The 13,002-nt window shown below is 38.3% G+C and overlaps 1 protein-coding gene across 1 annotated transcript in view; it reads left to right on the top strand.

The window, feature by feature from the left end:
• Nucleotides 1-13,002, top strand: part of FGD4 (FYVE, RhoGEF and PH domain containing 4) — a 188,867-nt gene that overhangs the window by 138,831 nt on the left and 37,034 nt on the right. Inside the window, exon 4 of the mRNA XM_063075540.1 lies at nucleotides 4,380-4,884. Coding sequence (XP_062931610.1) covers nucleotides 4,380-4,884 — 505 coding nt within the window. The remainder of the gene's footprint in view (nucleotides 1-4,379; nucleotides 4,885-13,002) is intronic.

Raw genomic sequence — 13,002 nt, 5'->3', positions numbered from 1 at the left:
TTGAAAAGATGATACTGTCATAGATTTTCTAAATCAAAAACATAGTATTTTATTCCATTAGGTTTGATAGGCCTTTAAAAAGAGTGAATTTTAAAATGAATTACTTAATCTTGTCCTAGTATGAATTGTCATTGATTTATATATTACCTATGTGCAGCACTGTAGGCTGCCAGCCTTTTCATCAGATTGCGTGCTTTTGTATGATATGCTCTCTCTCGTATGCTTTCTATCTCTGTGTATCACTCTGTGTGTTACTTCTTGTGGTCATTCTGTTGATTGCTGGATATCTGGGTTGGAAAGGCCTTGAGGTTGTCTCTGTCTCTTTGCTTCTCATTTTGTGTGTTTGTGAATGTGAGTCCTGTGGGCTTCTCTTGCCCCCGGGGCTCTCTATTCTTTCTGACCCATTTTATTTGATGTGGGTCTTCTATACCCATTTAGTCCCTGGTGCCCCTCTCCCTGTACCCCATCTTACGGTCGGTTTTGCAAAGAGATATTACCAACAGCAAAATTCACACTAAATTTCAGTTTTGTTTTTATTAGATGTAACTTTATATTCTTTACTCCTAATGTTTTTTTTAAGGTAGATAAAATATTGTACATTTCTCAAAGATAAAAACAAATCCACATAAGTTGCTTTTGTACTTACAAGACCTGCAATTATTTTTTCTTAGTCTTTTCACAGAATTACTATCACTGATGTAAATAGAACTTTTTAAAAATTTTATCAGAAAAATTCTATTTTTATCTGTTACCAAAAATCTGTGTGTAATTAAGTAGAAAATATAGCTTCACTTTCATCCTTGAAACTACGTATTTTCATTCATTCCAGTGTAATATTTGGGAATGGTTCCCCATTAGATGATTTTGTTACTTATTTGCAGGATTCATATTTATGCAGTAAAATCATAGCATGGGAATACTTTTAGAATCTTCTGGAAATTATGATCAAGCACAAAACCAAAGTGTCCCTCATTTAAAATGGTACTGTATTTAGTTACAAGTTCTGGAGAAATGTAATTTAGAAGCCTGCCTTTATTTTTTCATTAATGATCAATTGTGGGAACTTCAGTCCCCCTTTCCCCATCTGAGTAGGGTTTATAATACATTTGCTATCTTAAATTTCAGTGATCTCTACTAGAATAATTTCATTTAAGACATTTTTTGCTCCTCAGAGTAAGTTGATTCGATGACAACAGAGTGACCCCTCCTGTTTGCAGATTCCAGGGACCATGCCCAGTGATCACATAATATAAGGAGTGGCTGGAGCCCTGAGCCCTGTCATAGTGCATGCCAGAGTCTGCATCCTAGGTTTCAGGGGTGGCTTTGTAAAGCCCTAAACGGTTGAGTTTTCCAAAGATTGAGTCCTCTAATCCTCACCATTTTGGTAACACACTCTTTGAACTATTTTGGATTCCTCTCTGCATGTGAAAAGTTTGTAGTTTTTCCACTTAATAATATCAATTTTCTTTTACTCTTTCAAGCTTCATAAATTCATAATCATTTTTGATGCAAAGCTTGAAGTTTTGATCTAAGGAGAGATGTACTATAGTTTATTTATGACATTTTAAGCAAGTTTGTTCTGAGTGCAGGTAGGGTGTAACGTAAGTGTTTTGGCAAGTTTGGTAAAGAGCTGTGCTGGCAGAGTCCACTGCCAATACAAAAAATGATATGTTCTCAGTGAGGTATTACTAGTACAAACTGGCCCTAGAAGTGTCTGAGTGGATTAATATTGCACAGGGTCTATAGGTCTTCAGAGGGAAATTTGTATTTATTGTTGAGTGATGTCCGTGTGCCTGCAGATTGGTTTTTAGTTTTAACCCTGGTCGTCACAGCTTAAACTAGTACTTCATGGAACAGAGGGAGACCACCAGGCTCTGAGTCTCCACCGGAAATTGGCAGAAAGAACCAACATCTGCTAGAGTGTAGTCTGGTCAGGATGGTCATAGAGGGCCACATCACACTGCTATTGAGACCTTCCTGTCATAGTTTTGCTCTGGGCAATAATCCAAGTAACTATTTTGTTAAGATGAGTGATTTGGAACAAGTAGATTTTATTTATTTATTTACTGTGGTTTCCTTTATTTTCTCTTTCTCTTTCTCTTTCTTCCTCTTTCTTTCTCTCTTTCAGAGTAAGAGGGAGTAGTACTGTTTTTAACCTATGAATGACTTTAGGATTTTAGGAATAACTCACGTTTTCCTGCAGACCCCAACATTGGTTTTCCTAGGTTACTGCAAGGCCAGCTATTTTCCCCATGGTTTGGCATCGACAAAGAGGCAGGAATCTTCTAAGGCCTGGTTCGGCTATTGCTTTTACTAACCCATTCCCACTTTATCCCAACCCCTCATATACCATTGATGTCACTTATTATGGGAAATTTCCAGCTCTCATCCAAAGTCATCCTTTAGAAAAGTCCCGAGCATGCCTGGGTTTGGTTCAGATCTGTTGAGGATCTTTCCACCAGGTCACCAGACACTGATGTGGACAGTTTGATTCAAATCTCCAAGGACTGCTTGGGAAATAGTGTAGGCCAAAGATAAACTGTTCTAGAAGGCAAATATCAATGTTGGAGTATGTCACGGTTATTTACATTGATCATCTCCAACTTTTACATATGTGACATTTTGCCCTACTAGTTTCTCCTTCCCTTCCTGTGGTGCTGGATTTTATTTATATGTTTCCCTCCCTTATTGGTTTCTTGCTATCTATTGTTATTCCCTGTCTCCTCTCTCCAGTCCAGATCTGGGTGGGGGGGAGTGAAAAGAGAAGGCGACACACATGTCAGCACTGTCATGGGACTTGCTGCTGTGTCCTCCCCCACCTCCCTCTACCTGCCTCCTCTCTACCCATGCAGGGGAAGATAAGCAGCCCTGGACTTTGTTCCCACATTTTGCCTGCAGCCTGTTCACCTGTTCCGCATCCATCTGTCATGTTCTAGCGTATTGTTGCATGGGATTTAGATTTGAACTTCATGGGTTGAATTCTGGCTTTACCACTTGTTAGCCATGTGACATTGGCCACAATATGTGATTTTCTAAGCCTGCATTTCTCTATTTATGGGGTCACTGTTTTCGGAGTTATTATGAGATGGAAACAACATAATCAACGTAAAGGGCTTAGTGTGGTTTGTGGCGCTTATTAAGCACTTAATAAATGTTACCTGCTATTATTGTATAACTGTCACAATTATCATCATTATCACAGTTCATTGAATATTTATTGAGCACTTTCTATGTATGAAAGACTATGCTACAAGGTAGAAATAAAGCAGAGAATGAGACAGCACTATCTGCTCCCTCACAGTGTTTTAGTCTATATTTATTTATTTTCCTCATTTAGGTCATAGGAATTTATTAGACTGTAGCCCAGAATTTTGTGCCTCCCCATCCTACATTAAAATGCTATTCAAATATTTCTATAGGAACATTGTTATATATTGGGAGCAATGTTCCATTGTCCTAATAGTACTCTTAGAGCTACATATAAAGTCAAATAATAAGAACTTTAAAGAAAAATAAAGATGTGGCTTAGTGATGGAGTGTACTGTTATAGACAGGCTAATCCAGGAAAGCCTCTTTGGAGAGGGAAGTCTGAGCAGAAACCTGAGCGATGAAAAGGAGCAAGCCAGCAACGTCTTGGAGAAGATTGTCCTAGGCAGAGAACAGCAGCTGCAAAGACCCTAAGATGCATATGTTGACTTATTGGGAATGGGGAACAGCAAGGAGTGTGACAAGAGCACAGCGAGTGAGGGGGGGAATACACGGAGGCCAGGGGTGCTGGGGCTGGAGGGCGTGGAATCCCACAGGCTGTTGTCAGGTCAGCATTTACCCTTAAGTGTGTGAGGAGCCATCAGAGTTTTGATCTCTCGGCTGACCTGTAGAAACTAGGCTGAAGGCGAGGAAGAGTAAAAGACCAGTTCGAAGCCTGGTGCGGCATGTTTAATACAGATTTTGAGAATGTGTGTTCTGCTTTCCACATAAAAATAACATTTTGGTTTATACCCTGTTCACAAATTGAGGGCTGGCGATATTTGTTTTTAAGATGTCAAAAAAGTTAAAAATCTTAGGAAAAGATTTTATTAAATATAAATGTTTATTACATCTGAGTCTTTACTAACTAGTCATGTTATTAAACAGCCCAAGGAAATATTCCAGACCCTACAGGTAAAGCTCAAGCTCATCATCTCTATGTAAACGTGGATAGTAGCCTCCCAAGGGCCTGGGAACTACACTGTAATATTCGAACCCATGTTTCTAAAACCATCAGAGACAGAAAAAAATATCTTCCCTGGAGATCCCTTTTCAGCTGGAAGAAACTTGTCTTTATTCTAGAACTTTTCCATGCTAGTGTTCTCATTTTTCCTTTCCATTTTGTCTTTTAGTGCATTAACAAATTATGGTGATTTGAAGAAAGATTCTGCGGTGAACCTAAATGCTCCTCGAACCCCAGGAAGGCACGGATTGACAACAACCCCTCCACACAAACGGCTCTCGCAGCACCCCCCGTGGAAGCAGGGAAATGATACAGACCAGACTCGGGGGGTACAGACGTGTGTGGCCAACGGTCTGATGGCAGCACAACACCAGATGGAATGTGAGGAGGATAAAGCGGCCCCTCTTAGCCCACACACTCCTGTTCAAGCTTCTGAACTCTTGCTTGATACGCACTTAGTGAACGGAGAAAGAGACGAAAGCACTGCATGTCCTGCATCACCCGCAGCAAGTGACTGCGATGGAAGCGCTTCCGACGGTAGCAGCAGGACCCCAAGTACAGGCCCCGTGCTCCCCCTAGAAGGAGGGGCAGAAGCAGAAGGCAAGGTACAAGAGGGGGAAGGTGGAGAAAGCCCTCTGGAAGTGGAACAGCTGGACCCCCACCATGAGATGAAGGTAGAGTGTGAGACCAGCTCGTCAGTGGGGGAAACACCGCCTGTTCTACCGCGGTTTTAAAACTCTTTGTTTGATAGCACATGCGAAATGAGTGAGTCAGGTCACCCACCCCAGCAGTTAAATGATTTCAAGCTCTGGCTGATGATGGGTGTTTCCTCTACTCTGAAGAAATGTTTCTTTCTGTGTAGCTTATATCATGTAGTTTCAGTTGAGAATTTCTGTTCTGTTTGATTTCAAGAGTCAGAACAGTGTGGACACTTTGATATAAGAAAACCACAAACATGTTGTTTGTACAAAGGAAGAAAATGTTCTTTGTTGCTCTTATGTGGATGCTGCATCCCTAATATTTACGGGCTGAGCAAGAGAAAATTGTATAACCTTTGTTTTTCAGAAGTTTCTAATCTGTTAAAAAAAAAAAAAAAAGTAGTAGGCCTGGAAGATGAATTTACCACTAGCAGATGTCACTTTTAAGGACCTAAATAATTCATAAATTATTCAACAGATTATGTTTACAGCACTTTTTAGGCTTCTAATTTTTTTAATGTTTTCTACTTAGTACCCAATTTTATAATAAATGGCTTAATCTTAGAGTTAGAAGGTCACTTAAAAGTTGTCTTAGTTCAGCAATTCATTTATAGAAGAAAAAACAGTCACAGAAACCTTAAGGGATTTTCCAAGTTCACGTTGCTGTTGGTAATCAATAATAATAGCCCAGATTCCTTGTGCCGTGACTCCCAGGCCAGTGTTGTGTCCCTGATACAAGAAGTCACAAACTTAAATAGCTAATGCAGGAAATGTCCATGAATGTAGCAGCCATGGGTAATACACTAGAGAGTAGGGAGACTGTGGAAGTTCATATCCTTTAAAGAGGGAAGTAGTTCGATGAACCACCTGGGTGGTGTATCTGCCCACGTGCCAGATCTCAGCTAACAAAGAGATGATTTGCTGGTGAAATACATTCATAATTTACCTGTGCTACAGCAGAAATTTTTATGTAATTTCAATAACAAGGCCGTTGCATTTTTGTTCTTTATTTATATCAGTGTAGTGCTTTGGAAATATTAATAAATATGGCTTTCACAAGTACTTGGAATTTCTTGGATCAAAAGTGCAGTATAAATATCATCATAAATTTCCCTAGTGTTAGACAGTCATTTACACCTCTGAAGACAAGAAAATAGTTTCCATTGTTTAGTTTCTCTTCTTGATTACAAATAACTAGGTGAGAGAACTGAGAATTGATTTTTTCACAATTGTAGGAAAATTTGTAAATGACAGATTCAAGTTTTAAATCTATTTAAGATTTATTATGATGCTATGCCTTAATTGTCATTAACAGGAATATTCAAAAGTTCGATACTAAAATGTTAGAGTAAAAGTGATTGATGGATGTATTTAGAACTTCAACTGAAGTGAAATCAACATTATGGTATAATTTTCACTGACCCTGAAAAAAATCCCCAATACACAGAGAGCTAATGGTTTATTTTCTTCCAGTTAGTGAATTAATTATAAATACTGACTCTCAAGCAGGGAAAGTTTAAATAAGGAAGTGGGTGGGAGAAAGTGAGTCATAATTGGTAACATTATCTGAAACAGTAAAGAAACAGGACATTGCACAGTGAGTCTCTTTACATCTATATATAGTGGTAGATTTTAGTAGGTGCTTGAACCATGGTGAAAGGAAGAGAAGGTTAGGACCAAGAAAACCTTTTGCCGTTGAAATGATGCCACCAGCAAGTATTTATAAAACAGTAAGACTTGTTCTTATTAAGGGAAACGTTTTAATTGGTGATGATGCCTGTGGTTGCTGGGTGGTGTGTCATCATGTAATATAATATCCTGCATTTTCATAGGTGTGTCTTACTTGGTTTGGGAGAGATTTAATCAGGATTTAAAACTAGTGAGATTGAATAGCATACCTGGCTTTTCTCCTAAATGAGCCTAAGTAGTGGACGGCACCATATGTGGGAAGAAAAAGGAATTTTTCTCCGGAGAGCTGTTGCGCCAAACACCACATCTCCTGTCTAAAAAGGAATGTTTGAATTTATTATCTGCATGGTGATGATGTATTCTTTGCTGCTCTGATGGTTTGTAGTGCTAAGATGGTAAATTTTGTTAGGAGTATTTTACCACAATTAAAAATAAAAAAGGAAATCTTAAAAAATAAAAACAAGCTAGTAATATATAGTTGACCAAACAATTTTAACCAGGAAAACTTGATGCTACTTCTGGCTTGTCCACTAACTAGCAGTATGACCTTGAACAAGTCAATAAAATTCTTTTTGTGTATAGTTAGAGGATGTAAACTGTGTATGATCTTAAGGCGCTTTTCAGTGATAATATAATATTCTATGCTGTTATATGTAGGTATATTCCCTTGTTAGCATAGCCCTCCAGATAATCAGTTGCTTCTTAAACTGTCCGTGTTGAATTTTTAAGACATAATGAAATATTTTGAGTTTCAATATGCAGACAACTGAAAAAATTACTTCAATCTTTATATGACTGATATAGAGATTTACCTTAGAATAGTCTTAAATAAGGTTCCTTTACATCAGTATTAAATTAAATGGATATTTCCCAAATGCTCACCAGGAGTGGGAAAGGAGGGGATGGGGAATGGAATGTAGTAGAATGGGATTGCAAAGGTAGTTCAGGAAAATAAATGCATATTAAAATATATCATGAACAGTCATTAATAACTGAGAACTGACTTTATGACAGTTTCAGCTTGTGAACTGTTGCACGGATTATCTGGGAAATTTTGGTCAAGAATCACTTTCATTGGCTAATATAGAATACTGTTGTTTTTCCAGGTAAAAGATAAAGAATACCTAACTCGTTGGAACTATGGACTCTGCCGTACTCTAGCAAAGCTACACTTTTCCAATGATTAAACTTTTTGCAGCACCAGTTATCTAGAGTATAGCCAGACACCTCAAAATAAGCATATATTTTTTCAAACCTCAGAACTGGTTAAAATTGAAAAGAAAATTGTTAATACTTTGTGATATCTTTAGTTGTCACCCACAAAGTGTTAACAGTATCTTTAAATAAAGTTTAATCATGTGTTACAACAGATTAAAAGATTGAAAACTGCTAAAGGGGAGATGTTGTTATAAGGAAAACTATTAAAACCCGTAAGTTATGGGGATGAAAAAGGCAAAGGCGTATTGTAGTGGGTGAGATTGCACCCGTGTGCCTGCAAAGGCACACACCCTTGAGGACGTCATGGAGCAAGTGTTATAATTCCTGCCTGGCATGATGAATTTCATTTATTGTAAATAGCTTAAACTCTATTCAATGTACTCTGTTTATGAGACTCAGGTAAATGGGTCAAGACATTTCACAGTGCATTTCATTAAAAATGGTTACCTTTTCTCAGATTTGTATACTTCAGCAGATAATTTCTAGTCGTTTAGAAATCCACTAATGTGGAATGGTGTATTCATCAATAATGCCATATAAATCAAAACTTATCTTTATAGTTTCATGAACCTTTTATTATCTGGGGGATATACATTAATAGGTTGTATTGGTAGTTTTTTCTCAAGTTTTCTCAAGTGTATTCAAAGTGTTTCTTCCTCTATATTTTATACAGCAAGCCAAATATAAATGTGTAGAGTTGTACTTTTTTAAAACTAAAGTTTATATAAATAAATCTCTGTTATTGGCAACGTAAGTTCAAAGTAATAATGTATTAAAACTCTAATAACAGTTTTATGAAGGATGTAATAGGAAGATTAAAAAAAAAAAAGATAAATCCTTCATTTGACCAAAAATGAAGGAAATTATACTCATATAATCAAGTGAGGGATAGATGAAAAAGGAGGTGTCCACAAAGTAGAGATTTTTTTTTAAAACATTTTTTTTTTTTAACTTAAGTGTTCATTTCCTGGTTATTTCTGATTTTTTAATTACCATTTTACTTATATTTTTATATAAGTCTTGTGGGTATATATCTGTTGAACATACTGTAATAAAAATTAAGATAATTATCTCGTAGGGAAAAGAATTACAGAATTAGACTCAAGTAAATTGTGAATAGAAAAACCAGTGCTGTAATCCAAGTTAACTTTTTTACCTCCTTCCTTCCATTTCTACTAAGTTTAATTATAATTCTTGAAAGCCTTAATTAACTTTATAGGATGTAATGTGAGGTATCAAAGTTTTCTGGGCGGTAAAACATAATGCTCACCTTGGTGATCCATTTCTTATGCTGGGCAACAAGTTCTTTTTTTAATAAAGCTTTAAATTTCAGTTAATGTCTTGAAAATAGAGGATAGCTGTTGAGGTCTTGTTAGATTCAAAGACTAATAGTAAGTTATTCCTTAGCTATTTCTTCTCTTGCCAAATCAGATTTAAATTCCAAGAAAGTGAAGGCACAAGCAAAGAGATTATCCAGCTTGACAAATCAGTGTTTTGTTATTGCTAGAATCACAATGAAAGCTCCTACTAAAATTGTAGCAGTTTTAAAATGATACGTGGAATAATGGACAAGTTGCCCCCTAACCATGTGGATAGTTCCTAAAAATCCTGAGGGCAGCTTTCCTTTTTTCACTTAGAACTGAATGGTAAACTCAGAAACTTCTTTATTTTGTGGCTAATCAGTTTAGTATGTTGGAAAGGTATAAGAGAGAGAAAGAGAAAAAATGAATTGTTCAGTTTAAAAATTCAGTGTGCCAGGTTCACTCTCCTGGGTGCTAGAAACACAGAAATGAAGTAGACAAGCCATGCCCAGAGGGGAGAGAGACATAAAGAAATAAGTTACTATAATATGGTACAATAAGTGCTTTGGAAACACAGATGAAGAAATGCTTGTTCCTGAGGACTGCCAGTTGAGGGTCAGGCTGCTGAGCAGTTGCAGAAGGCTTGAAGAAAGAGTGGGACATTGCTAAGTGACGAAGGATAGACCGGAATAGGGGTGAAAATATGAGCAGTGAGCAGAGGCTGTGTTCGAGGGAATATTTCTGGCCTCATCATTAAGAAGCCAGAAGATCTAGAGAAACGTGTGGGGTAGAGGGCAAGGCTTAGAAAAAGTAAGCTAAGAACAAATTGCAGTGGGCTTACATGCCTGTTAAGAAGTTACGTTTTTTTTTCCTGAAAACAATAGAGACTTTAAAATATATATATATTTTAAAAATGACTAAATGTTAATAATCCTCATTGAAAAATAAGAAAATACAGCAAAACATGGAAAATGCAAAAACCACCCATAATTCCAGTACCTGTAGAGAACTGCTTAGATATTTAACGTTCCAGTTTGTTTTTCTAAGCTAGTGTTTGGAAAAAAAAAATCCAGTAGCATAACGTATGGTCACTCTGTATCCCGTTTTGTTGGATTAAACATAGGTATTTTCCCATGTTAATTCAAACTTTCCATAAGCCCAATCCTATCTGGCCTCAGAGATACTTAATTAAAGCATGGAAGTGACATGATGACACATCTGTGGGTTTTAGAAAAATGAGTCAGATAAAAGGAAAAACAGATGGAGCAGGGTACATGGTTAGGAAGCTACTGCACTAGGCCAGGAGTGAGATGATGAGGACCTGGACCAGGCAGAGGGTTAGAAAGAAGCAAGAGATTTCTGAGGCCCCTGTGATGATGTCAGGAATGATCAGGTTCAACTCCTAGCTTGTATGAATTGGCAGGTGGTATGTGATATACTGAACTACAGGAGAATAAAAGGAGAAATACTTTAGAGGCAAAAAAATAAATTAGATTTTGACATAGTGAATTTGAGGGGCTTCTGGGAAGTCTGGGTGAAGAAGTCTAAAACAAAAGTAGAATATGCTGAGGGCATTACGGTTTATTGGTTAAGCATGAAGGCTTTGGAATTAAGAGACCAGGATTCAAATCCCAGCTGTATCACTTACCAGCTTGGTGACCTTGGACATGTCACTTTAACAAAACTCTCCAGGCCATGGTTTTCTAACATTTTAATGAAAAAATTGATATGACAGACAGGAAGGAAAGTAATGGTGTTGGGGAGGAGAGGCGGGAGCAGAGTTGCTGATTAGGCGCGTGTTGTACTACTGAGTTTGTGGCACCTGCAAAACATCCATTTGGAAATATTAATTAAGCAAGTGGAAATGTGGGTCTGGAGCCCAGGAAAGAAGATAAGAATGTAAGAGGATGTGCATATGCGTGTGGTTAATCCTGCCATAAGAGAACGGCTGGGAACAGGACGCAGGCCAAGGGCTGAGCCCTAGAGAGCACTAATGTAATGGAAAAGGGAACATAGTAAATTGCCCCAGAGGAAAAAGAGCGAGCGAGCAGTGTTTTGGAACCACAGGGCTTGGGGGAGTTGGGGGCACAGGTATATTGGTGAGCTTTAAGGAAAAAAAGCATGATCAGCATCTAGAACATGAACTTAGGAGTTAACCTGGAAACCTAGGCTTTTACTGGGACTTTGTAGCTAATGCTCAGTGAACTTGGGTAATCTAATTAAACTCAGTAAATATACATTGTGTATGAGCAAGGCACTGCAGTGAATGCAAAGAGGAAACTTACAGTTGAGGAGGAGGGTTAAGGAATCTAAATGACCATATCCTACATAAATGATATAATGAAGTAGAAGGAAAAGGAGAACTCAAAGATAAAGCTCAGGTGTAGGTCATGGCTGCAAGGGTGAATTCACTGTTAGCAGAAACGAGGAAGTCAGGGAGAGTCTGGGACTCATGGAGTGACTGAGGTCCTGCGGGACCACAGAGCATAGAGCTGGCTCGGAGGCGTGGTGCTTGACGCGCCGATTTGGGAAGTGCCCCACGGAGGCCAGTGGGATGCCCTCAAGGGGCGGGGCTGGGAGCTTGCGGGAGGTGGGGCAGGTTAGCTGTTGTGACCACGACTCTGAGGCAGCAGTCTCCCAGTGGTGCCGAGTGGCCTGGAATTTAAGAAAGAGTCAAAGCAAACTTGGAGCGGGAGTTAGCCAGGATCAGCACATCAGCAGTGCCAGGAGAACAGGGGATGACAAGAGCAAAGGATGGGATTTAGTTGAATGTTGAAATGAACCAGGAGAATTGAGAAAGAGTGGGCGATTGGAGGTCACACTGTACAGAAAGATCCAGTATTGTGCGGGTGTGGGAGAAATGGACAGGTAAGATCTTGAAAACAGGAGTTGTTGTATGTGCCTTTCAAAACAACTGGAAGAGAGCCATATACCATACATGACCTGGTGGTCAGGAGCACAGACTCAAGAGCCAGACTCGAGGTTTGAACCCAATCCTAGCCACTCACTAGTTCTGTGACCCTGAGCTGGTCACTTAAACCTCTCTGTACCTCTGTTTCCTCATCTGTAAAAGGAAGATAATGTATCTACCTCATAACATTGTTACAAGCGTAGGTCATTTAATAGTTGTAACGTACTTAGAACAATGCCTTGATGCCTAAGAGTTATGTAATTGTTAAATAAACATACGATCCTTCACCCTATCCACCCTTACTTGTAAGTTAAGATGAATAGACTCAAGATCTGAGAAATCATTTAATAAATCCAAAATTCAACATATTCTGCCTGGTGAATACCCCAGCACCTCTCTATCAGTTCTCTTTTAAAGCGAGGTGCCCTCTGTGGGATGCACAGAGATAAATTTGCACGCCTCTTCTTTTTTAACTTAGGTTTTCTATATTTTGTTTATTTCTCTTGCCTGAGAACCACTGGCTGTTACCATGTGAGGCACTCTCATAGTATGCACAAGGTTTTAACTCCAGAGAATTATCATCAGAAGTATTTATAAATGAGTGAATTACTTTGATGCTCTACCTACACTTTTGAGATAGGTTAATTCAGTTATTAAATGTGTGTATACATTCTTCTTGGTGCTTGTTCTTTAATTTCTGCAAAACCCAAAGGACAATTTATTCTAACATATACTAAATGGGGTTCAAGAAGACCAAAGTTGTTCTCCCTTTGCCACTACTTACTTCCTGTCTGATCTTGTGCAAATCATCAAAATTTTCTTCTCTGTGCAAGCTCTAATTCTCACTCCTCCCCATCAAATCTCAAAAGGATGTAATTTAAACGTTCAAATTAAAAGTGCTCATTTTTCTATTCTCCTGCCTCATTCAAATTTTGAATGGGATAGGGTGGAGGACATACATTTTGGAAAATATTG

The sequence above is a fragment of the Cynocephalus volans genome, chromosome 12, assembly GCF_027409185.1.
Source record: "Cynocephalus volans isolate mCynVol1 chromosome 12, mCynVol1.pri, whole genome shotgun sequence".
Lineage (NCBI taxonomy): Eukaryota > Metazoa > Chordata > Mammalia > Dermoptera > Cynocephalidae > Cynocephalus > Cynocephalus volans.
Note: the sequence above shows the minus strand (reverse complement) of the source record. Positions and strands in the feature narration are given on the sequence as shown.